Source organism: Mesoplodon bidens (genome assembly GCF_964165515.1).
Source record: "Mesoplodon bidens genome assembly, chromosome: 6".
In the NCBI taxonomy this organism is placed as follows: domain Eukaryota; kingdom Metazoa; phylum Chordata; class Mammalia; order Artiodactyla; family Ziphiidae; genus Mesoplodon; species Mesoplodon bidens.
Genome location: NC_138162.1, coordinates 36,977,199 through 37,001,566, shown reverse-complemented (window position 1 = coordinate 37,001,566; position 24,368 = coordinate 36,977,199). Strand labels below are relative to the sequence as shown.

Below are 24,368 nucleotides of genomic sequence, written 5' to 3'. Positions count from 1 at the left end.
AGGTCAGACAGCACAGCTTCTAGAACAGCCATGTACAGCAGCCAATAGTCTACTTGTAACCCACGCTCCACAAACTAACTCCAGGTAGGGTGTTTGGTTTGTGTGTGTGTTCTGGAGGAGGGAGAGGCGTGCTGAGGAAGGCAGAATAATCCTGCTGTTTCTCACATGGCAACAAAGTGTCTGAGAGTCATTGAGCTTTTAAGAATGATAAGTCTGGGGCTTCCCTGGTGGTGCAGTGGTTAAGAATCCGCCTGCCAATACAGGGGACACGGGTTCGAGCCCTGGTCAGGGAAGATCTCACATGCCGCAGAGCAACTAAGCCCACATGCCACAACTACTGAAGCCCACGTGCCTAGAGCCCGTGCTCCACAACAAGAGAAGCCACCGCAATGAGAAGCCCGTGCACTGCAACGAAGAGTAGCCTCCACTCGCCACAACTAGAGAAAGCCCGCGCATAGCAACAAAGGCCCAACACAGCCAAAAATTTTTAAAAATTGAAACAAACAAACAAAAAAACCCACAGTGATGGTGGCTTTAAGAATGGTAAGTCGGGACTTCCCTGGCGGTCCAGTGGTTAAGACTTTGCCTTCCAATGCAGGGGTGAGGGTTCGATCCCTGGTCAGGGAGCTAAGATCCCACATGCCTCGTGGCCAAAAAAACAAAACATAAAACAGAAGCAATATTGTAACAAATTCAATAAAGACTTTAAAAAGGGTCCACATCAAAAAAATCTTAAAAAAAAAAGAATGGTAAGTCTACCAGTACTTGACTTAGAGACAGTCTTCAGCAGGGCATTTCTCCATAGAGACAGGTGCCTGTTATCAATCGGACAAATCTGCTTGAGAGGATGACTCCATTCTGGGAGGGTCAATGTGGCCCCTTTCAGGAGGCCTTGCGGTGATCTCAGATGTCATGTCAGCTAGGGATAGATGTGTGTGACAAATGTGTGTGAGTGTGGAGTGTGGTGTTACAGAGGGACTGACTTTTATCTGTTTCAAACCCTCTATTTTTCAACCAACATCATTCAAAGGCTTCAAACATTTAAATCATTCCTGGTAATGCAAACTTCAAGCAATAAGTTCAACACCAGAGTATATCCAACTCATTAGAATTAGATAGTCAAACCATTCCCGGAATACCCACAGATAAGCAATTTATTTACAATTTGCAAGCCCGCTAGTAGCATGCCCAAGCCAGCCTCTGGGAAAAGCAGTACGTCATTTCTGGTCAGGAGTGTGATGACCAAGCAAGGGACTTTTCCAGGAAAGTTCCAGGATATACGGTATCCAGCCTCCCTGTCCCTCTTCTCCTTCTGGCTTTATATTTTATCCAGATGAGAACCCACCAGGCAAACCCCAAACTTTACATTGTAAGCAGACACACTGAAGAGCTGCCTGGGGGAAAATGCTAGAGATACTAGGCCAGTGTTCATTTTCTATTTTCCTGCCCTCCTTCTCCTCCCACCCGTGGCTGCCTCATAGCCCATTCAGGGATCTCTAGGAATCCCATCCATTTACGTCTCAGGGGTTGGGGGATGGGGCTTTTCCAAGGGACCTTTCCTATAATTCTGATTTCCCAGGATCCAAAATTGATTTGGGGAGTCCTACATGTTAGTGCCTGCCAGGTAAAATAAAAATTGGTACCTACATTGTTTTCTTATTGATTTTTAAAATCATTTTAATCATGTTTAAACGTACAGTTCAGCGGCATACGTTCACCTTGTTTTGCAACCATTGGCACAACCCACGCACAGAATTCTTTCATCTTGCAAAATTGAAACTCTCTACTCATTAAACATCAACTTCCCATTCCCCTCTCCCCCAAGCCCCTGGCAACCACCCTTCTACTTTCTGTCTCTATGAATTTGACTATTCTAAGTAACTCACATAAATGGAAACTTACAGTACTTATCCTATTTTATTTTATTTTATTTTATTGGCCATGAGGCTTGTGGGATTTTGGTTCCCTGTCAGGGATAGAACCCAGGACCCTAGGCAGTAAGAGGGCGGAGTCCTAAACCCTGGACTGCCAGGGAATTTCCAGTACTTGTCCTTTTTTAACTGGCTTATTTCACTTAGCATAATGCCCTCAAGGTTTATCCACAATATAGCATGTGTCAGAATTTACTTCCTTTTTAAGGCTGAATAATATTCCATTGTATGGCTCTACCACATTTTGTTTATCCATTCATCCTTTGATGGATATTTGGGTTGTTTCCACCCTCTGGCTCTTGTGAATAATGTTGCTGTGAGCATGGGTGTTCTTTGTTGTCACTGAATGTTTTGATTGTGTAGCAAGATGCATTAAGATAGAGTTCAATATTTCTTAACCTTCGATGATGGGAAACAGGAACAAATTGGGAAACTCTCTGGATTATGTATACCCGCTTGATGTACTTTAAGATCACTTCCACGATATATGGTCAGTAATCTCAATATTTTAGGTAGGATTTAAATATTTTGTCTAATCACATGAAGGCTCACTGATGAGTAAATTACTATAAAAAAACTTTTTAAAAAGTTAGAAGTTATTTTTTTAAGTGTGGAAAATTATAGTTTTTCTGGAGAGCCAGGAAACTGGCATTTGGTGGCCTGAAGCCTGAAGAAGCAGATTGTAGTGAACAATATGTACACAGATGAGGAAAATAAAATGCTTTGAACTGGTAAAAAGTGTACTATGCATTTTTTTCCCAACAATTCCTACATAGTGGTTCTGGAGTAAATCTGAAAATATTATAAAACCTGCACAGGGCCTTCCCTGGCAGTCCAGTGGTTAAGAGTCTGCGCTTCCACTGCAGGGTGTGCAGGTTCAATCCCTGGTGGGGGAACCAAGATCCCGCATGCCATGCAGCGCAGCCAAGAAAACAAAACAAAAAAACCCTAAAAATATGAACATTGTGTTAATATGTACAATGGTAACTTGAAGTGTGCATATAATTTAAAACAATTTTAAATTACATGTGTTTTCATTAAAAAAAAAATCTTGATATCATGGAAAAAAAGAGCTCTGTCTAAATTCTCTTTTAGAAGATATTTGTGTATTGGCCATGCTCTCTTAAAATAAGAACATTTTTCTTAAGCTAAATATTTTCTCGGCAATAATCTCATTGCTCCAAATTTAATGCTGGTTCAATATTCTCTTTTAATTCTAGTGACAAATACTGATGAGGAGATAATTTTTCATTCTGTGATTCCATGAACTCACCATTGGGTAGGATGTAGTTTTCTTTTTTTTGCAAAAAAATATTTGTTTGAAAGCAAAAAATGAGCCAATAAAAAGAACTGATGAAAGTCACACAATCTAATGTAGAATATGAGTATAATGTATTGTACTAACGTAAAATTTTCAAAATTTAAAAAACATGGTTCATGCAAACATAAAATGAAAACTTATCTAAGATTTTATTTAACCAATTCATGAGGGACTCAGCAAGATGTTGACTTCAAAGGAGAACTTGTAAGATAATAAGGTTTAAAGGAAAATTTGAAGAACATATATGTATATATATTATATATATTTCAGTTAGGAATGATGAAATGAATTTGCTAATAGATGCAAAACTGGGTAACTGATTTATATCATATAAGACAAAATCTAATTAGGTTTATCTTATTTTTTATCTGGCAGAAATCACCCATATCTCTACTGGAAAAATTAACTTGCATTGCTATGGACAAGAATCTTTTGCATTATCATCAACTTTCTGCAAGTTAACTTTACCCCTACAGAGTTATAAATAGCCTAGTCAATAAAAAGTCCATCAAAGGTGCACAACCCTCTAGAATCAATCTCCAGAAGGGCTACTACACAACACCCAGCACCCCACTGAAAAGACACCCAGTCATCTCTTTTGCCCATTTCCAAGTTTTGGATATTTTTCCCTGACATCACCAATTAAAAAAAAATATATATATATATATATATAAACTTATACACATATATACACAAATGTATTTAAATTTATTTATTTTTCAGGGGACCATGGCAGAGAAGGAGAGGTATAGGTTGGCTTAAAAATGTCTTTAATGTATTTTTGTTGAAACAGTGACATGATTTCAAAGTTCATGGAGAGCAGAGCTTAACAAAGAAACTGTTTAAATAATAGGAGATAGTTTGCAGTACCTGCACTGTCCATCTCCTACTCCCCAAAGCAGGCTCTTATCTTTGCTGAGCAAAAAATAATTAGCAAGAAAGCCTGCTGCAAAAGGGCCTCGGAAGTGTATTTTTAACGACTTCTTTTTAAGGCTGCACAACAAGTTGAGCCCTTATATGGGCGTGTTCATGGGTGGTTAGGGTTACAGTGGGCTCAAGGCGCAGAGAGAAAGCAATTGAGGATATGGGTGAAGGAGTGGGGGGCTCTGCTCTTGGGGAGCCCTACAGACATCCCCAGCTGAAAGCCTTCAACCTGGAACTTATTTTTTCTCCCCCTGAAGCCTCTCTACCCTAACTTGCCACAATTCCCTTTGTGTTTCTGTCTCAGTGACTCCTGCCACCATCAACCCAGTTGCCCAAACCAAAAGTTTCGGTGACATCTGTAACTTCTCTTTTCTTGTCCACCAGAGTCCACTGGCCATAAAATCCAGTGGATTCCACCCAATACCACTCTCATTTGCCACTTCTCTCCATACTCATTGTCAGTGCCCTGCTCCTGGACATGTCCTCTCTTGTCTGGAGCCCTGAAGCAGCTCCAGGCCGTCTCCCTGCCTCCTCAGACCCAATCCCAATCCCACAGAGCCGACCCTGGGAGCCTTTCCTGATGAGGTCGCGCTGCTGAGAACCCCGTGACAGCTTCTGAGCAACCTCCTTGACTTGCTTTATGAAGTCTTCTTTATTTCCGCAGCTCACTGCCGCTCTCCAGCCGTCCGTTCCAATCTGAGGAGGTCCTGCTCGCCATTGCTAGAACACACTCTCTAGTCTGTCTCTTTGCCCACGCCTCTCACCGCTTAGACTCCTCTCCCGCGCCCTTCTCACTCTCAGGTCTTCGCTTACTTCTTCCTGAAGCCTCCTCCCTGACGCCCCAAGCTGAGTGTCCTCGGAGCAGCAGGAAGTCCTGCCAGCTCTCTCGCCCCAGACGGTCTTGTCGCCTAGTCAAGCCTGTCGCCCCTAGGTGGCCTGGACCGGCGGCTTCTCGCCCTTGGAGCTCCAGCCACGTCGCCCGGCTCGCTTTCAGCTCCTGGAAGATTCCCGCTCCTTCTGCCCCTCACCCCTCTTCCTTTGCCATCCCGGGGGCAAAGGAGCTCCCGACCGCCTTGGATCCCGCGATCGTTCCACACGCTTAGAGCACGGGGGACGTTTCCTTCTGGCACAGTCCGGGACTCTACGTTCAGCTGTGTCACTAAGCCGGGCCCGCAGCGTGTCCCCGGGCCCCCCGCGTGCCTGGCGCGCAGCAGGGGGTACGGCCAGGTGAAGCCGCGAGTGGCTGAACGAGCGTCGCCCCCGGCGCGCGGGCCTGGCGGGGAGGAAGGGCCCGCGCGCCGCCGCCGCCGCCGCCGCTCCCTGGGACCCCGCGGAGCCCTCAGCTCCGTAGCTTGGCGCCGGAAGCGGCCCGCCCGGCCCCCTCCCCGGGGCGCCCGACGCCTTATCTCGGCGCCTTGGGGCCGCAGGAGGAGTCGCGGGCGCGCCGGGAGGGAGGCGGAGGCGGCGGCATGGCCCGGGGGCCCCGGGGCGCCGGCTTCCCGCCTGGGCGCCTGCTGCCGCTCCTGCCGCTGCTCAGCCTGGCCCTCGGCGTGCCCCGAGCGCCGGGCGCGGACGGTGAGTGCAGGCGGGGAGCAGGCGCAGCGCGAGGTCGGGGTGGGGGGAGCACGGCGGCCCGGACGACGCCGGGCGCGCCCCGGCCGCTCCCCCGCCCCTGGGCCGGGCTGGCTAGGAGCCCGGTAGCGGGGCGCAGGTGGGGGATCGGAGGGCGGGGCTCCGAGAAGCGGGAGGGCCTCCCGGGCGGGCTTCCCCGCCTCCGGCCCGGTCCGGGACTGCGGGAGGCAAGTGCGCAGAGGCCTGGCCCGCGCCCCCGGCGGACCTGGAGCGAGTGGGGGCCGGGCGCGAGCGAGGGGGCCCCCCAGGAGAGCCGCGCCCGGCGCGCGAGGGCGTGGAAGGGCGTTCCGCCTGCACTGTCACGCTTCCGGCCCGGCTGTGGCTTTTCCGCGACAAATTCTTGACCCGGAGCAGTTGTCTTTCTACCTTTTAATTTGTTCCCTTTGATGAAGAACCAGATGCTAATACGGTGAGGAAGAAGTGTAAGGAAGTTTATGGGAATAAAGCAGCCATTAAGCCTTTCATTCAACAGATGAATGGTCCTTGAATAGTTTCCCTGTGAAGGATGTGAGGCCCTTGTGCTGGTCCTCATTGAGCTCATACTCTGCAGAAGACAGACGAGCAAATAAGCCGTTTCTAGGCAGTTGGAGTAGTTTTTATTCCCCCTGCAGAACGTAGTGTTGAACGTGGTACGAGTTACGCAGAGGATTCAGACACGGAGGGGAGGTGGCATTTACTCAAATAACTGTAATAAAGGCAGAACGCCATCAGTGCTCTGAAGAGGTGGGTGGTCAGAGGAGGGAAAAACTACTTCTGACCAAGGGAATCTGGTGGCCTCATGGATGAGGTGACCTTTGAACTGGGCCAACAACGATTGGTAATATTTGGATGTGGGAAGAGGAGGAAAAGGCATCCCAACCCATAGCAGAGGGCACAGCAGCTCTCCACAAATATGTGTAGAATGAATGAATTCCAGGTGGAGGGGACAAAGTGAGGAACCACAGGAAGGCATGAAAGCATGGGGGCTGTGTTTCAGTTTGACTGGTATGTAGGAGGTGCGTGGGAAATGGGGGGCAGAAAAGCAGATTGGATTTAACCAGGAGGCAGAGTGTTGTGACTGGCAAACCAAGGCATTTAGACTTAGTTGTTCCTGGGCAGTGAGTAGCCATTGGAAATCACTGCAGCTTTTAGTATAGGGAGTGATGTAAAAGCTGGTATAAGAAAAGCTTCCAGCTTCCTTCATAAAATGAAACACTCCTGTAGTGGATGGCAAATTCTATGCAAGGAGATATGAGGGGACTTTGTGGCTCAGACTGCTGTTCCCCTCAATTTTCTTTACCTTGGGACTTTTACCATCACTGGACGGTGTTTTTCTTGACAGCCAACCTCCTGGAGTGGCCATTTTTATACATCAGGTGCTCTGGTGGGCTTTCTAACTTCCTTCTCTAACTTGGTCTCCCACAGCAGTGTGTGTAAAAGCTTGCAGATGCTTGGAGCCTATTTCAGAATCTTTGTGTTAAGACTGTAGCCTAGGAATCTGTCCACTGGGGTCCCATTGGCTTGCTGGCCTGAGTTGGTTGAACAAAGTAACTACCTAAGGCCATCCATCTGCAACTGCTTAACGGCTGTGGGGTGAATTTTGGGAAATGGAAGCCGGGGTTACCTGGTTGAGCCTCCTCTCCTTACGCAGGCATTTCCCATCATTTACAATCGTGTAGAACCTGGTTTGATTAAGGGCAGGTTTCCTTGCAATGTGGGAACTGACTGGATGCTTAGGGCCATTGAGGAAGTTGTAATATCTGTTCTAGAAGTTCTGAGGCCGGAAGACTGGCCCCACAGTCATGACAGCAGGAGATGAGGACTGCATGTAGGTGATAAGGTGGAAAGGGAACTGGAAGGACTTAATGACAGATGTTAAGGTGCAAAGGAGCAGAAGAGGGAAGTTGGAACACTAAGGGTTTAGGGCTGGGTGACTTGGGTATGTGGGTCTATGGGAGGAGAAAAAAAGATTTTGGAAGAAAGATGCCTAGTTGTTTTGGAGATCCTGAATTCGAGGTAATGCTAGGACTTTCGGAGAGATGAAACCAACAGGGAGTTGAGACTGTGGACAGTAGGTCTGTGCAAATGATGGAGACTCGATGGTCACTTGATACCTTGGGGTTGATAAGAGTAAGAGGACCAAGAACAGATTCATGGGAAGACTAAGTTCAGATGGTAGATGCACAAGGAGGAGAAAGAGCAGTGGCCACACAGATCGGAGGAAGACCGGGCTAGTAGAGCATCAAGGAAACCAGGGGAGGCGGAGCCAAGTGAGTGGAGACTGAGAACAAGGCTTTGGATTTGGTGACTCTGTCAGTGGAAGCCAGAGCTAGCAGAGCAGTGAGGGTGAGAGCCAGATGCATAGGGCTCAGGTGAGTGCAGGACTTTGGCTGCAGCGTAGATATTCTTGAAAGAAGATAGAAGATAGAAGGGAAGAGAAGATAGCATTCAGTTGGGCTGGCCAGGTCAGTGCAAGAAATTTTTTTGCTGGGGGCAGTGGTAAAGCAGACTCCGACACGAATGAGGGGAATTATTGGGTAGAGGGAGAAACTGAAAATGGAAAAATAAAGGAGATATTTATTGGAGCAGGTCAAAAAGCAAAGTTGGTCTACAAGTGGGAAAGCTCGATAGGGAGAGAAGAGGGAAGGAGAAGAATGGAGAACAGCTCTTCCCTTCCTCCACAGCTAGCTACTTAGTGCTGTTCATTTTTCAAAAGCAGCCCAATTGTCCTCCCCGCTGGAAGCCCCTCTGTACTGTATTACATGGGCCACTACACACTTACTTATATACATACATATTTATAAGGTACCCTTGCTCTATACACTTACACCATATTGCAATGTAATTGTTTACTAGACTAAGAGCTCCTTGTGAGTAGGGACTGTGGCTTGTATTAGGAATCTGGTATGGAAATAAACGAAGACCACTCAAATGAGAACAGGCAAAGGCTGTTTATTCAGAGCTTGCTCTAGCAAAAGAGTCAGCGATCATCATTTACATTTGTCAGAGACTCACAGGCAGGCTGGGGAGTGTAAAAACTTTACAGTGGAACAGAAAGGAAGGTTTCAGGTATGCCCGGGTTGGTTGGGGGATGTTGCCATGGGGAAGCTGGAGATAGCTTCTCTCTGACAGCAGGCATCTCGTGTGATTGGTTAGGGGAGTGTATTTGGCTTTCTCTGATTGGCCCTAAGTTTGAAGCGTGGGCAAAAATTATGGAAGTTGTCCGATATTGATTAAATCCTGACCACTTGGGACTTCTTGCTACAGAGGTTGTGGTTTGACTTCCTAGACCGATGGCTGCAGATTGTGGGTCAGAGTTCTATTTTTATGTGTGGTCTGGGGTTGTCCATTTGTATATTCAGTCTCTCACAGTAACATAGCTGAATTACATTTAATTGTTATCCAAGACGTTTCAGGGAGGAGAGAGTGGGGGAGCCAAAGTCAGGTGGCCTGAGTGTGAAGGAAGTGTGAAGTGGTACTTGGTAGAGCAGGAGGGTGTTGGTGGCGGACACGGTGCCAAGCCCTAGGGGAACAGAGAGGTTAGGAATGGGCCAGGAGGGCTGGAACCAGTCAGTCCTGTTTCTTAACCTTTTCCTGGCATTGCTCTGAGTCTGGGAGTGGCTGGGGTTTGGGAAGGCCAGAGGGTGGACAGAGGGCAGGCAGAGGCCTTGAGAGGCTTGGGGAGCGATGATGGAGAGGGTTGGGGAAGTTTTTACTGTGTAAAGTACACCTGACTTCCTGAATCGTGCATTCCATAGGCTTGGTCTTCACTCTGTCATCATGAATCACAGCAGCGTATTCCCTGTTCAGAGTGAGGAAGAGGAGGAAAGAAGGGAAACGGAGCGGGTGTGTGGTTTTGGAGTGACTTACAGTTGCTCAAAGTAATGTAGCAGGATTAGAGCCAATGAAGACGATCCCTGCCACGGCCTGTGTTCCCCCTCCAAGGACTTGGCCCTGAGCACATCCTCAGCTTCTGGTCAAATCCTAAAATGTGCTCCTAGGTCTCTGCAGCCAAAGGTGGCAAGAGGCCTATTGGCCTTAGCTCTGCAGAGGAGACAGGGGTGTTGAATTGCATGGATCTTAAAAAAAAAAGGTATTCAGCTTGCTCGAGAATGTGGGGCAGCCTGTTCATGTGTGACATTCAGGACATAAACCTAGGGTGTGGCTACTTTGCTCAGAGCTCAAAAGCATTGACATTGGGGTGCTCGGAGTGGGTTGGTTCCTAGTCTGGAGGCCAGGTGTGGGACCCCCTCTGCAAGTTGGTCTTGGTCAAACAGGAAAATGGTCAGAAGAGGGCAAAAGAGCAAAAGCAGCTGCGGGCTGATAACCGTTTTATACAAGGAAAGGTTCTGGGTTCCTGATGGGGAATGGCAGCCCTGGGTTGGGGAGGAGAAGGGGACTGGATGATGGTTCCCATTGCCCCACAAGGATTATACTGCTTGAAACAGTAGAGTGCTCTCTGTCTTGGCAGATTTTTATTTTATTTTATTATTTTAAAAATATTTTATTTATTTATTTTCTTTTTGGATGCATCATGTCAGTTGCTGCATGCGGGATCTTTCGTTGTGGTGCGCAGGCTCCTCCTTGCAGTGCGTGGACTTCTCTCTAGTTGTGGCAGGCAGGCTCGGTAGTTGTGGCGCAGGCTTAGTTGCCCCACGGCATGTGGGATCTTAGTTCCCTAACCAGGGGTGGAACCCACGTCCCCTGCATTGGAAGGCGGATTCTTTACCACTGGACCACCAGGGAAGTCCTTTGGTGGATTTTTAAAGCACAGGCTATGTTTTTGTTTTTGTTTTTTTCTGTGAGGGATGTTGAAGAGGAGGTCTCTCAGGTTCCTTCTGTCTCTGGAATTTGATGCCGTCTCTTACAAGCAATGCAATTTTCCACAATGTTGCAGAAGACTTGGGAATTCTCTCTCCTCCTGAGCTTTGCGCCCCTTTGCTTATTTCCTCAGGTCATTGGATCTGTTTCCACATGTCTCCACGAGTTTGAGAGACAGGATCTCAGGAAGGTTGTGCAGTGGGCTTGTTTGGTCTGACCGTGAATGGCTGGGGATGAGATTAAGATTTGAACTCAAGCGCTCTATTTGTGCTTTAACACTTCCTTCTTCCCTTGACAGTGGACAAAATCTCTTCACTGTTTTGTCACAGTCCAGCTGCTGTTATTTCAAGAGTGCATGTAAGTTGTTGCTTGAGTATTGAAATACAGAGCGAGAGGTGCAGTCTCAGGCTGGCAGCCTCCACTCCATCCCGTTGTGGAGGTTTATGTGATGTGTGGGGGAGGGGAGGGAGGGGTGAGCAGGGCTGAAAGGGTGAGGAAGCTGAATTTCCAACTTCTGAGTCAGGTATTACCCAGAAGGCTGGGAGGATGTGGAGGAAGCAAGGAGTGATCGTGGAAATGAAGGTATTATGGTTCCCAGAATATCAGCCCCATGAATAGTTGGGCATCTGTCCACACAGCAATGTTGCTTTGGGTTTTTGCATCAATGCAGCTCTCCATCACTCTCTTCATTAGTATAATTGGGAGCTGGCTAAGCTGTCAGTACCTTCATTTACTCATTAACAAAGAGCTGTTGAGTGGTTGTATTAATAATGTCTCACATTCTAATTGCTTTATGCGTATTAACTCATTTACTCTTTAATCCTCAAAACAACCATATGAGCTAGGTTTATTATCATCCTCATATTACAGTTTTACAGGCAACTGAGGCACAGAAACTATCAAGGATTACCCAGCTAGCAAGTGGCCAAGCTAGGATTGTAGCCCAAGTGATCTCTCTCTCTCTCTCAACCCTGCTCTGAACCAGTGTGTCTCCTACCAGGCACTGCATCATGCATGACTTGTTTCTAACAGCAATAACAATAGCTATGGAAAGAGACATAGATATTCATGTAAATTAGCTCTTTGTCTAGTGCTCTGAGCTCATACAGCATTTATATTTCTCATCTAATCTTCGCAACACGATCTCCGTCTTACAGATTAAAACCAGAGCTCTGACAGTTTCATTTGCCTTCCATCACATAATTAGGGAACAAGAGAGAAGACTCCAGCCGAGGATGAGACACTAAATCCTGTCTGGTCCTCTCATTGTTGGATGGGGATTTAGCTGGGTTAGTCACTACAGGGTAGAGAAGGGAAGTGAATCTAGGGTGGCAACCCTCAGCTGGGGGACACAATAATAATAACAGAGTGCTCGGCAGGCTTTTCCTCCTAGATTTTTGGAGTCCGCACTCTCCTGTTTCTCTGCCAGTAATTCTAGGCATCCCTAGGGCAAGGGGAAGAGGGGGGTCCCTCGCCCCTGTAGTAGTCCCCTTAGTTACTGTGTGGCAGCCACCTCTCTGCTCTCCTGAGCAGAATCTGCTGAAGACAAAAGTCAAGTCATCCTTGACTTGGATGAGAAGCTGCTGCCTGACACAGTTCCACCCCCAGGTTATAAGGAAAGCACAGTGGTCTTGACACAGGCCTGCAGAATTCTTCTCCATTGGGTTATTCTCTCTGTCATGTTGGTCCCATAGCTATGCTGTGCCTCAGTCTAGACTTGGTGAAAGATGTCTTCGGTATTACCTTTTTCTTTCCCCAGGATTCTGACTAAGTCCTTGAGATTGAGGGAGACTTTTCAGTGTTGCTGGTAGTGTGGTGCATCTGGGATCTTCTTAGAAATGCAGATTCCCAGACCCCACTCACACCTACTGAATCAAACTCTTTGGGGATTCTGTTTTAACAAGTTCTCCAAGTAGGGTGATCCACTGTCTTGGTTTGCACCAAACTGAGGGGTTTCCTGGGACAGGGGACTTTTAGTATTAAAACTGGGTTGAATTGGTTACTCTGTCTCCAGTGATTGTGTGTGTGTGTGTGTGTGTGTGTGTGAGTGAGAGAGAGAGAGGGGGAGAGAGAGAGAGAGAAAAAGAGAGAGAGACAACAGATGTTTATTGTTGTTTTAAGTTGCTAAGTTTTGGAGTAATTCATTATGTAGCAGTAAAAAAACTATAAACCAGAAAGGAATACATATGTAATTAATGTCTGCAAAATTTACAATTGTTGCAAAATTGCTTTATAGACTAGTTGTATACACTTATGCTCTTCTCCAGTGATTCTTAACTGAGCTTTTGACCAATGGACACTATTATGTGGTCAGAAGCAGCCCCCAACCCCACCCCAGCCCCTGCCTTTCCTTGTATTGAGGTTGTGCTTCCTACCCCCCTTTTTTTTCCCCCAGAAGACAACTTTGTCCCTCAAGCAGTTAGAACTAAGAGGGCCTCCCTACTAGGCCCTGCAGACTGGGCTAATCATGGCTGAACAAGAAGCTTCAGCTGAGGTCCCTCTACCTCTGGAAACCACTTTCTCTTCTGTGGGTGGTCTGGGAAGCCTTTGGTAGACTGGCACACATCTTGTCTTTTTCGCCAGTATGGGAAACAAACATTTATTGAGCCAAACATGACAGGTACTGTCCTTGGGGCTACACTTATGCTAAAGTATTCCTAATGGATCATTAAAACAGGTACCCTAAGAATGAAGTGTCAGAACATTAGAGGGAAAGGACTTCAGGGGCCCTTGAATCCCTGCTACTCAAAATGTAGTCCACATGGCAGCTTGTTAGAAATGCAAAATATAGGGTCTCACCCCAGACCAACTGAATCAGAGCCTGTGGTTTAACAAGATCAGAGCCTGTGGGTGGTACTACTTTGCTTCTTAATATTTCGTGTTTATTAGATTCTTTCAACAGTTACATGAGGTAATCATTTTCTATCTAATGTAAGTTTCTGGAACTGGATGGATATAAAAATGCTGCCATCTTTATAAAGATAAGTATTCCATATAGGAAAAAAATCAAACATCTTATCATTTTATTGTTTATTTCATTAGTATAGTATTTGTGTCAATAGAAAAAAAGAATACAGATACATACATATATATGTATAACCGAATCACTTTGCTGTACACCTGAAACTAACATAGTACTGTAAATCAACTATACTTCAAAAAAAAAGTTTAGTGTTTGTATCTATTATTGTACTACCCACACACATTGGGGTGAGTGTTCATCATTATATGGTTGACCACAGCTGGGTTTGTGGAGGTGACCCAGGACCCATTATTTAGAAGGTATTTCCAGGATTTTGGTTGCATGTGATTATGGATTGACAGTGTCCTTATGGTACTGTTTTAAAATGTTGTGTATTAAAATGTTAAAATGGTTAAATAAATTTACCCCATATTGGTGGACATTTAGTATGGGGACTCATTCTCCCTTCAGCTCTGTCTGTTGCCCCTATAAGCAGAAGCCTTCCTGGTCTGTTTTCTCCAGGTTGTAAAACTCCATCTTATGCCAGGGTGAGTTAGGGGATCTGAGCATCTAACTACTCCTCCATATTTTCAACTTGTTCCTTAACTCTCAGCCCCTACCCTTTATGTTTGCCTTCTGGGGTGCTAAGTGACTCCATTCCTGAACCTTTCAAGTTGGCTTTTATTTACATTTAAAATTTTATTTTAATTAATTTCCCCTCCCTCCCTCCCTCCCTCCCTCCCTCCCTCCCTTCCTTCCTTCCTCCCTTCCTTCCTTCCTTCCTTCCTTTCTTTCCTTCCTTCCCTCCTTCCTTGGCTTTTACTTCTTCCTCTCAGGCAGTTCCCATATGTCCATCTCTTTCATCTTCTGAAATATTGTCAACATCCTTGTCTGCTGTCATCTTCTCTCCCAGGGTTTATACCTTTCTGGTCCTTGATTTCATTTTTAAATTTTTGGGTGAGGGTTGCAAGTGTATTAAATCTGCTGTGTTTAACTGGAAGTCTTTCATTTGTAATTTAAAAGAAATTGTTATGTATTTTTTGTTACAAGCTCTTTCTTATTCCTAATGTTGTATGTTTGTATATAACCTTTTTTTCCTTCACTGGTCTTGTGTTTTGGCTACTGGTCTTTATGATGCACTGACTTTGGCAAAAGTTTTTTGTTTTTCCAATGAATTTGAATATATTTTCTAATTCTTTAACATCTTTTTAATCTTTACTGAGTCCTAACCACCTCCCTCATAAACCCCTATTTCGTTTTTTCCTTTTTTTCAAGCTTCTTGTATTAAAATTTTAGTTTCTCCCATCCCCCCAGCCGCCTGCTTTTCTTTCTCTCATTTAAAATATAAAAACATGTCAAACTCAAATTTTCTGGTGTAGATAAGCTTTTATGTCTGGTATTAAACATTTCAATGTTGATATCCTCTTTGCCCCAAGAATTATTTAGGAGAGTGTTCTGTAGTTTCCAAGTAGGTTTTCTTTTGGGAATGCAAGTCTTATGTTTTATTTTGTAGTTTTATTACATTATTACATGGTAGTCAGTATGACCTCTATAATTTCTACTTTTTTTTAAACTTGTTGCATTTTTCTTTATGGTCTGGGATATAATACATTTTGTAAATATCCTATGGTTAATTTAGTATTAGTGATAAGCATGGCTTGTCTCATTTTTGTGTTATATTTTGTTTTAAAAAAAAAAGCAAGCATGGTTAAGAGAATTTATATATATCCCTTTCTCAGTTGGTTTCATGCCTAGAGCAGCCTGAGAGCAAGTCTTTATTGCCTGGGTGGTAATGGGGCCAAGACTAAGATGAAATTCTATGCTGATATGTTCTCCTTACTAGGCCACGCCTGATATTACAGACACTGGGAGTGCAACACAGTATCCCACATAGCCTCGGGTAGAAATTCTTGTTTGATCTTGGGCCATGTATCACCATCTGGTAGATTTGAATGTTTCAGGAATTTTAGCCCCAAACATTTTTGCTGCTTATCTAAATAATTGGGATCTGGTCATCCTGCTGGGACCTGGCTGTTATCTCACTGACATTTTAAACACATTCACCACTGTTTCCCTAAAAGGAAAATGGATAGGGCAATAGACAGTTCTTCTCCCTTCCATCTGCTTTTTAAGTTGTAGGCAGTAGGACTGCAGTTTCCTTTATCCAGTTGGTCAATAAAAATACACTTAATGTTTATACCATGCCATAATGATGTATTGGCAAATGATATACTCCCTGTCCTTGAGAAGCTCGTTCATAATAGCAAGCTGGGAAGACAGAGGTGGAATAGAATATACTGACAAATTAATATGGTTGATATGGAAATGTACAAGTGTTAGGGGCGCACAGAGGAAGATTGAATTTTCCTCAAGAATGGAGGAATGCGGAAAACCTTAAGGAGAGTGTGATGATTAAACTGGGTCTTGAAATAGGAATAGGTGCTTGTTGGATAGGGAAGGAAAGATAGGCATTCTAGACGAAGGGAACATCGTGACTATGGCATGACATAAGACAGTGGATAGCATGTATGTATGGGAAAGAGTAGCTGGCCTCTTGCCTGGAGAACACTGTGTGTATTTGGGTTTGGGAGCAGTGAGGCTGCAGGAGTTAGTCTGGGGTTAGACGGAAAAGAGCACTGATTGCCACGTAGAGGGATTTGCACTTTACTCCATCGGCAATGGGTAGCCATTGCAGGTTTCTAAGGATGGGATAAGGTCTACCCTTCATAATTTTGGTATTCAAATTTTGGTTCTCCATTTTAATGGTTTGTTACCCAAAATGTGACTCACCTAGAGTAGGTGATTGAAATGTTCTTTTCCTGATATATATAATTTATGATTCAGCTTCAGATGTCTGTGCCACTTGCCATGAACATGCTACCTGCTTGCAAAGAGGAGGGAAGAAGATGTGTATTTGCAAATACGGATTTGTGGGCAATGGGAGGACTCAGTGTATTGGTAAGTTCTGAATCCTGGGTTAAGTTGAAAAGTTGAGTCAAGAAACAAGATTCTCGGGCCTCCCTGGTGGCGCAGTGGTTGAGAGTCCGCCTGCCGATGCAGGGGATACGGGTTCGTGCCCCGGTCTGGGAGGATCCCATATGCCGCGGAGCGGCTGGGCCCGTGAGCCATGGCCGCTGGGCCTGCGCATCCGGAGCCTGTGCTCCGCAACGGGAGAGGCCACAACAGTGAGAGGCCCGCGTACCACAAAAAGAAAAAAAAAAAAAAAAAAAAAGAAACAAGATTCTCTAGAGTTAAAGAGTTGATGTTTTGGGGGGAAAACATTATTTTGTTCATGTGTTTTTATTACAAGAAGGTTTGTCAATTATGATAAGTCTTTGTTTTAGTGTTGGGATGTATCCTTTCTCTAGCGTTTCCAAGGAATTATCCCTCATGTTAGAGGTCATTGAACTTGAATCTCTGGAAACTCTCTGACCTAACACAGATTTGAAATCTGTTTTAACTCTTGAGTTTAACTTAACAACTCGAGTGAGTATTGCATTTTTAAATTTCTCTAGTTGTTTTGATAGGAAACTATTTAGTACCATGGGGAAAAACAAAACACAGTTGCCAACTTTTTGGCTGATTAGTGAAATACTGTTGCTTTGAGTCTCATGTCTACCAGAATCCATCCTCCAAATTTTTTGTAGTTGTGACCCTTTAGGGTCTTGGATGACTTAAAGAAATACAGAGACCTTTAGGCTAGAAACATCTGGGGTAATTTTTTGTCTCATAGCATTCACCATGCCATGAGAGTCAGACAATATCCAGGTTCAAGCCCCATTCAGAGAGAGGGAGAGTTTCATAGTAACTTTGTAGTAGTGAATGTTAAGATAATCACAGTTTCCTCCCAGCAACCATGTTACCTGCAGTAAAAATATGGATAGTTTTGCCTTGTAGCTGTGGATTGACAGTATATACGGCCTTGTTGTGGTATCTTTGTTTTTGTTTTGTTTTGTTTTGTTTTTCCTCCCTAAAGAAAAATGGCAATTAAGTCCTGAGTTTAAATAGTCATATTCTACTTCACAGGTACATGTTTTCACAGTCATACACCATTGCCTGTTCCTGCAGGCTGGAGTTGGGCCTTCTTGACCCTTCTCTCTTTAGAATTCTGCCCATAAGATTCTTCCCCCCACTGCTTACGAGCAGGTGCTTGGAAATGAAGTTGGGATTGGGGAGCACAGACAAGGCTTTTCTACTCCCTCCCCTACTGAAGTCCTCCTTTCATGAAATCTCGCTGCAATCTTGATTGTTCTTTGACTTCTGAACAATAGAAACTTCTCTGAGTGGGTGGAGGGGGCTTTATTAATTTATGTGGTACTTGCTCCCAAACACTAGACACTGCATATCACAGTACTTGGCCTGATGAGACCACGCTGTAGGTTACAGGTAAGATCATAGGTGTGCCAGAGGTGCTATAACATGGTATTATGTCAAGGGACCTAAGAATTCTAGAATCTCATACAAACACAGATGTCCCTTCTGATGAAGTCTGCAGGGGAGATATGCCTCAGAAACAATGGCAAAGGACAGGAATATTCCATCTTATGCACAGGTGGACTTGTATCTGAAACCCCCGTGCCCTGCTCAGTAAGCTGGACTGACTGGACACTTGGCCTGGCAATGCCTTGAGGGTCTGTTCTGCTCATCTGAGCGCTCATGCAGATCTTACCACAGATGGTTTTAATGATGAATAGTGTTCCAGGTTTAATTAAATTTAAAAAAAGATAATATAAGAAAAATGAAAAAAATAAAACCCCACCAGATTTTGAGTGGGGCTGGTGGAGGGCAGGGGGGTTGGCTCTTGAGTTAGCAGGAATGGAGTGCAATTGTGGGAGGCGACTGAACTGCTTTGAGGGAACCAGTAGTGGAATAAAACACTAAATAACAGACAAGAAAACTCCAGTTCATAAGTTGATGATATCCCCCTGCCAAAAAACTAGCTGGTTAGATCAGCTCTCAAAGGTTGCAAAAGAAATTGGTCACAGGAGTTTCCTCTGATGGTAGAGGCTAGGGCAGAGTCAGCAAACTGGAGCTTGGGGGGGTGGGGGGGCTTGGGGGGGTGGGGGTGGGGGGGGCCGAACTTCACTGCCACCTGTTTTTCATTACTAATTTGTTTACTGATTGTCTGGGACTGCTTTTGTGCTCCAAAGTATGGATGAGCAGTTGCAATTGGAGACCTCTGACTGGCCTTTGACAGAAAAAGTTTGCTGACCCCTGGGCTGGAGGACGGAGATGGGAGGGAGGTTTACTTTCATTTTACATTGACGTCAAATTGTTGAATTAGAAATACTCGGGGCAGGTTCTGTGGTCTCATCAAGCATCACATGTTCCAGCCCCTCCTCACTGGGTGATTAACATTATTTATAAGGGTCACTGACGATTAGCAGGAGCTGCTTCTGCCTCAATATTAGCCCTGCCCCTGGGTGAGGCTTGAGCACTAATTCCATTGTGTCTCCTGGTAACTCAGAAGTAACAGATTTTCCAGTTAATCATTGGATGTAAAATCATCCTACTCTGGTTTTCGTTAAAAAAAAAAAAAAGCAAGAGAATGGTTGGGCTGGAAAAGTGGGATTCTGTTGGATTTGTTTCCCCAGGCCTATGACAAGATCTTTTTAAGTGTGGAGAAGTTCAAAAAGCATTCCCTTCTCCCAATCTTCAAATAAGATGGACTATCAGATTGAGATGTTGGGTTTCTCTTGTGGTTTTGTAATACACCTGGTGCGAGACTACGAGGGGCCCGCGTCCTGTAGTCTGAGAAGCATAGCGAGAGGAGAAGAGGCTGGGGAAATAGATCTTTCTGCTGTTGTCACAGAATATTGATTCTCAAGTCCATAACACAGGAGAACAGTCTGGGTGGTTGATCGTGGTATGGATTGACAGCCCTTTCTGTGCGTTGTCTCAATGTATCAACAGATAAAAATGAGTGCCAGTTCGGAGCCACTGTGGTCTGTGGGAACCACACATCTTGTCACAATACACTGGGAGGATTTTATTGCATTTGCCTAGAAGGATATCGAGCCACAAACAACAACAAGGCGTTCATCCCCAATGACGGCACCTTTTGCACAGGTACTTGGGAAGGGGGCTGCAGTGATGGCAACGTGGTGACGGCAGGATGGTGCCTGGTACCTGGGATGTGGAGGAGGGCGAGGGTGGGGACAGGACATAGTGGGATTTAAGGGAGGGACTCTCCTTTGTCTATGAGGGAAATTTGGACTTGGACTGAGTATTAGTTCATATTAGGGAATTATTGTTCACTTTGTTAGAGGGAATAACTGTACTGGGGTATTTAGGATAATATTCTTATTTTGCGAGCTGCATGCTGAAGTACCTAGGGGTGTTATTATGAAGTATCTAGTGTTTATCTGTAAGGTACTTTAAATGGCAAAATGTGAATGATTGTTGAATCTTGGGGGTAAGGGTGGGACTAGGGGAGACTGTAATATTCTTTTTCTTGTTCTGTGTGTTTGAAAAGTTTTATAACAAACAACAAGAGGGGGCTCTCCGAGATGGTGTGCCATCTGCAGTTTCCTTGGAGTGACTCTGGTACCCGCCAGCTCTGTGCACGTTGCCCAGGGGGCGGGCCCTGTGATGCAGCAGCGTGCTGCACCTGTTAGAGATGTGGGCTTGTCTCCTGGAGGAATAAGTTGAGTGAGGAGTGAATAAGTCGAGCTTTTAGGACCTCAGTAGCTTTGAAGGTCAGATTTGGGGCATATGTTGGTCAAATACAAGGGGTGGGCAAAACCCTCCTAATTTTCAGTAGCTCCTGTATTATCTGAACTCTATTTACAGCCTGTCATGATAATATAGCTCTTAGGTTTTCTAAGAAAATCTTTGAACAGTAATGAAGAGGAAAGGCAGGCAAAGACTCCTGGTTCTAAGATGGTTTTGCATAGTCTTAATGACTCTCCTTAAAAGCTTTGTGATATTTAAAGGTTTGGGGGAGAAAAAAAGAGAGAGGAGAGCATTTTTTATCTTTGTACCCACAAGGAACCACAGATTTTGATGCTCAGATTCATTCTCCCTCTTGACCTGTACCAAGGTAAAAATCCCTCAAAGGGAACATTTGATTTATTCTTGGCCTGAAGGAACACATTCCCTCAAAGAAAACATTTTGCAATATCTTGTTGTTTTAGGTAGCATATTACTTGCTACATGATTGCAGCAGTGCAGCGCAGACCCGGTGCAGCCCAAATAAGTAAATTAGAAACAAAAAGAGTAAGTGGAGAGATACGAGACTGATGTGAAAATAAGGCTCAGGGCTGTCATCTCTCTACCAGCATGACTCCAAACAGGCATAGACCCCGGTGTTCAGGGTCTGCTGAAAACTGCAAAATACTCTTTCTCTGCCTTTGAATTCCTCAGCTCTTGGGAATCCATCCTGACGCTATTGACAACAGCAACGTGCTTTATCATAAGCTCATTTCCTGCAGTACAAGGGCCTAATGCCATTTCTTCTAGAGAAATGTAACAGCACTTCAGCTTTGGCTGAGAAATGAGAAAAATGGCGGTTGGGTGTGGGGGGGGGGTGGAAAGAACCTGGAGGGAGTGAATGCTTTGCTTTGCCATTCGTCATTTCCTGGAACCTGCTGCCCCAAACCTGTATCCCATAGGTCTGCCCACGGTGAAGTAAACACCTTCATTCCTACACGTAAATCACCACCACGACTGAGACCAGTGTAGTCTGTTGGTGTCTCTCCCAGGTCAGGAGCCTTGTTTTCCATGTGAGCCTTTGCCCACAAGCTTCTCAGCTGCCCTGTTGTTTCGGGTCCCAGAGCAGCCTGCTGTGGTCTCAGACACAAATGCTCAGCTCCATCAAGATGCTGCTTGCTCGATGTGGGCTGTGCTCACTAGCCTTGCAGCCATCCTGAGATTTCTCCCAGTGCTATCTCTAACAGAACTCTGCTGCCCAAATCCCAATCCTTTGTTTTAGCTGGATTTATTCCTAGAGTCATGCTTTACCACTCTGGAAGAAAGAAGAAACAAGGAAGGATAAACCCAAGGGAAAAATCACACTGGGGACATGTTGCTCGCTACTGCCCAGAGCAGTGCTCATAGCTATTAGCTCCTTGCCTTACTCCCTGTGGAATCCCCTGCCTCCTGCTTAGATCTCCAACTGTGGTGGGTGACGGCCTCAGACCCCTGCTACTGCCCCAGTGCCTTGGAAGGAAAGGCCAAAGATTCTCAATCAAAAGGTGGTTAAAACAAAGCTCCATCCCCCCAAATGCCAGAGGCCTTGACTAAGGCCCCATTGTCACTCTTGGGGAGTGACGGGGCTGTGCCTGAGCTCCCTCTGCAGGTTAACATCTCCCACCCTTTACTCTTGCCTCTTACTTGCTCAAGCCCCAGGATATAGATAACCCAGGTTCTTCCCAAAGGCCCTGTTGAGTATAGTAAAATACATACACAGGGTTCTTTTTTACTCTAGTAATTTAAAGTTTTGGGAGGAGTAATAGGGACAGGAGCTGGGCTTAAGTTTATTTTTGAACTGTCTGTAAAGTAGGCTTTCCTAAGCAAGCTATCAATATTAGCAAGATTGTGAAGGAAATGCTTAGCCCTTTAAGTTCAGGCTCTTTGTTCATGGCCAGCGCATCTCTGAGCATGAATATGGTTTTTGAAAAAAAAATTATTTATTTATTTTGGCTGCACCAGGTCTTAGTTGCATGGCACGTGGGATCTTTAGCTGGGCATGTGGGATCTAGTTCCCCAACCAGGGATCGAACCTGGGACGCTTGCATTGGGAGCCCGTTGTCTTACCCACTGGACCACCAGGGAAGTCCCCATGAATATGATTTGAAAATGGTTTTCCACTTATTCAGCTACTGCTTTTGCAAAAGTTATGTGTCAGGAAAGGATGGAGCTGTTACCCTAGGATGAAGCTCTAGAATAGAGTCTGGGTGAATGGGTCATTTACTTCTTTTTTTTTTAATTGAAGTATAGTTGATTTACCATGTTGTGTTAGTTTCAGGTGTACAGCAAAGTGATTCAGTTATATATATATAACTTTATATATATATATATATATATTATTTTCCCTTATAGGTTATTATAAAATATTGAGTATAGTTCCTTGTGCTATACAGTAAGTCCTTGCTGGTTATCTATTTTATATGCAGTAGTGTATATATGATAATCCCAAACTCCTAGTCTATCCCTTCTCCCCACTTTCCATCATTTACTTCTGATTATAATGATCCAAAATTGTTCTTGCCAAAAGGAGGCAGAAGAATAAGTCAATATTTCCCCCCAGAGAAGAAATATAGCTTTATTTTGTCCATTTATTTTAAAAAAATACTTATGGAGAAAAGTCAAGCAATTATGGACACATATAAAGGAGAAAGAAAAAAAATTACCTAATATTAACCCAGAGTCAACAACTCTTTTTTTTTTTTTTTTTTTTCCCGGCTGTGTTGCATCTTCATTGCTGTGCGCGGGCTTTCTCTTGCTGTGGCGAGCGGGGGCTACTCTTTGTTTCAGTGCGCAGGCTTCTCTTGTTGCAGGGCATGGGCTTTAGGCGCGTTGGCTTCAGTAGTTGCAGCTCGTGGGCTCAGTAGTTGTGGCTCGTGGGCTCTAGAGCGCAGGCTCAGTAGTGGTGGTGCACGGGCTTTGTTGTTCCATGGCACGTGGGATCTTCCTGGACCAGGGATTGAACCCGTGTCCCCTGCATTGGCAGGCGGATTCTTAAGCACTGAGCCACCAGGGAAGTCCCTGAATGGAATTTATTACATGGCTGTACCATGTTACTTAACTCATTATTTTTTCCCCTGTTGTGATTGTTTTTCTGTTTTTTGCCATTATAAGAAATGCTCTAATGAACATTTTTGTACTTACATTCTTACAAGTAATTATCTCCTTATTATAAATTCTGGAAAATAATTTCTATGTCAAAGGGATACGTACACATTTTACATTTTGATACATAGTGCCAGACTGTATTCCAGAAAGTTCATACCAATATTCTCTCTCACTAATCATTTCATGAAGGTCTTCATTTCTTTACATCCTTGCCAACACTGGATAATATCAATACATGATATGAATTTAACAGTTCTGATTTTAAATGGGTGTTTGTGTTCCTCTAATGTGGCTTCTTAAGATGTAGGTTTCTGAGCTGAACCTGGCATTTGAGGAGGGAAGGTGGCCTCTGTCTTAGAGCATTTAGATCTAGTGCAACAAGCCATGTGGCCACTCCCGTGATTCCAGCCAAGAATCCTGTGACAGTGAGTGTATGCATGTGCAGGCTCATTGCTCATGGTCAGGGTCACGGTTATGAAGGAGTGGCTTGTGCTCCAGGGAGAACTGAGTCAGTAGAGAGGCGAGGTCCACTCACTTATTAGCTAACACGTATTGAGGACCAAAGGTCAGCCAGGCACTGTGCTAAGTGCTTTCCACATGTTTTATTTAACCTCTGCAAAAAGACCTACTATAATTAACTTCATTTTACAGAAGTGATTTGGAAAGGTCAAGGAACAGGTATTAGTACAACTAGTAAGTAGCAGAATCAGTTCTCAAACCTGGGTCTGTTTGACGTTCAAATCCATGAAAAGACTTTAAATATAGAACACCAGGGCCCTGGCATGTGGTCAGAGTGTCCTGCTCGGTTTTGCTACTTTCTACCAAGGAGTTGTTCTGGCTGTGGGTAAAATTAAATAATCCTATATATAGAATGGGGCATAGGGAATTTTCTCCCTGGTTTAGTTAAGTATGTTAATAAGGTTGCTCAGAACATTTTTTCTTCACAAGCTAACGTGTTGTAACCTTGGACACCCCATGGAATCTACCACTACGTGGAGAAGCT

The 24,368-nt window shown here is 44.8% G+C and overlaps 1 protein-coding gene across 2 annotated transcripts in view; it reads left to right on the top strand.

Moving 5' to 3' along the window:
- Positions 1–5,432: 5,432 nt before the first annotated feature.
- SUSD1 (sushi domain containing 1) overlaps positions 5,433–24,368 on the top strand; it is a 113,746-nt gene continuing 94,810 nt past the window's right edge. The window contains exons 1-3 of one of the 2 annotated variants that reach the window (XM_081237166.1): positions 5,433–5,751; positions 16,415–16,528; positions 19,484–19,639. In XM_081237166.1, the coding sequence (XP_081093292.1) occupies positions 5,646–5,751; positions 16,415–16,528; positions 19,484–19,639 (376 nt within the window). In that variant the 5' untranslated portion in view covers positions 5,433–5,645. Of the gene's footprint in view, positions 5,752–5,965; positions 6,218–16,414; positions 16,529–19,483; positions 19,640–24,368 lie in introns of those variants that run through there. The other variant, XM_081237165.1, reaches the window with a different exon arrangement.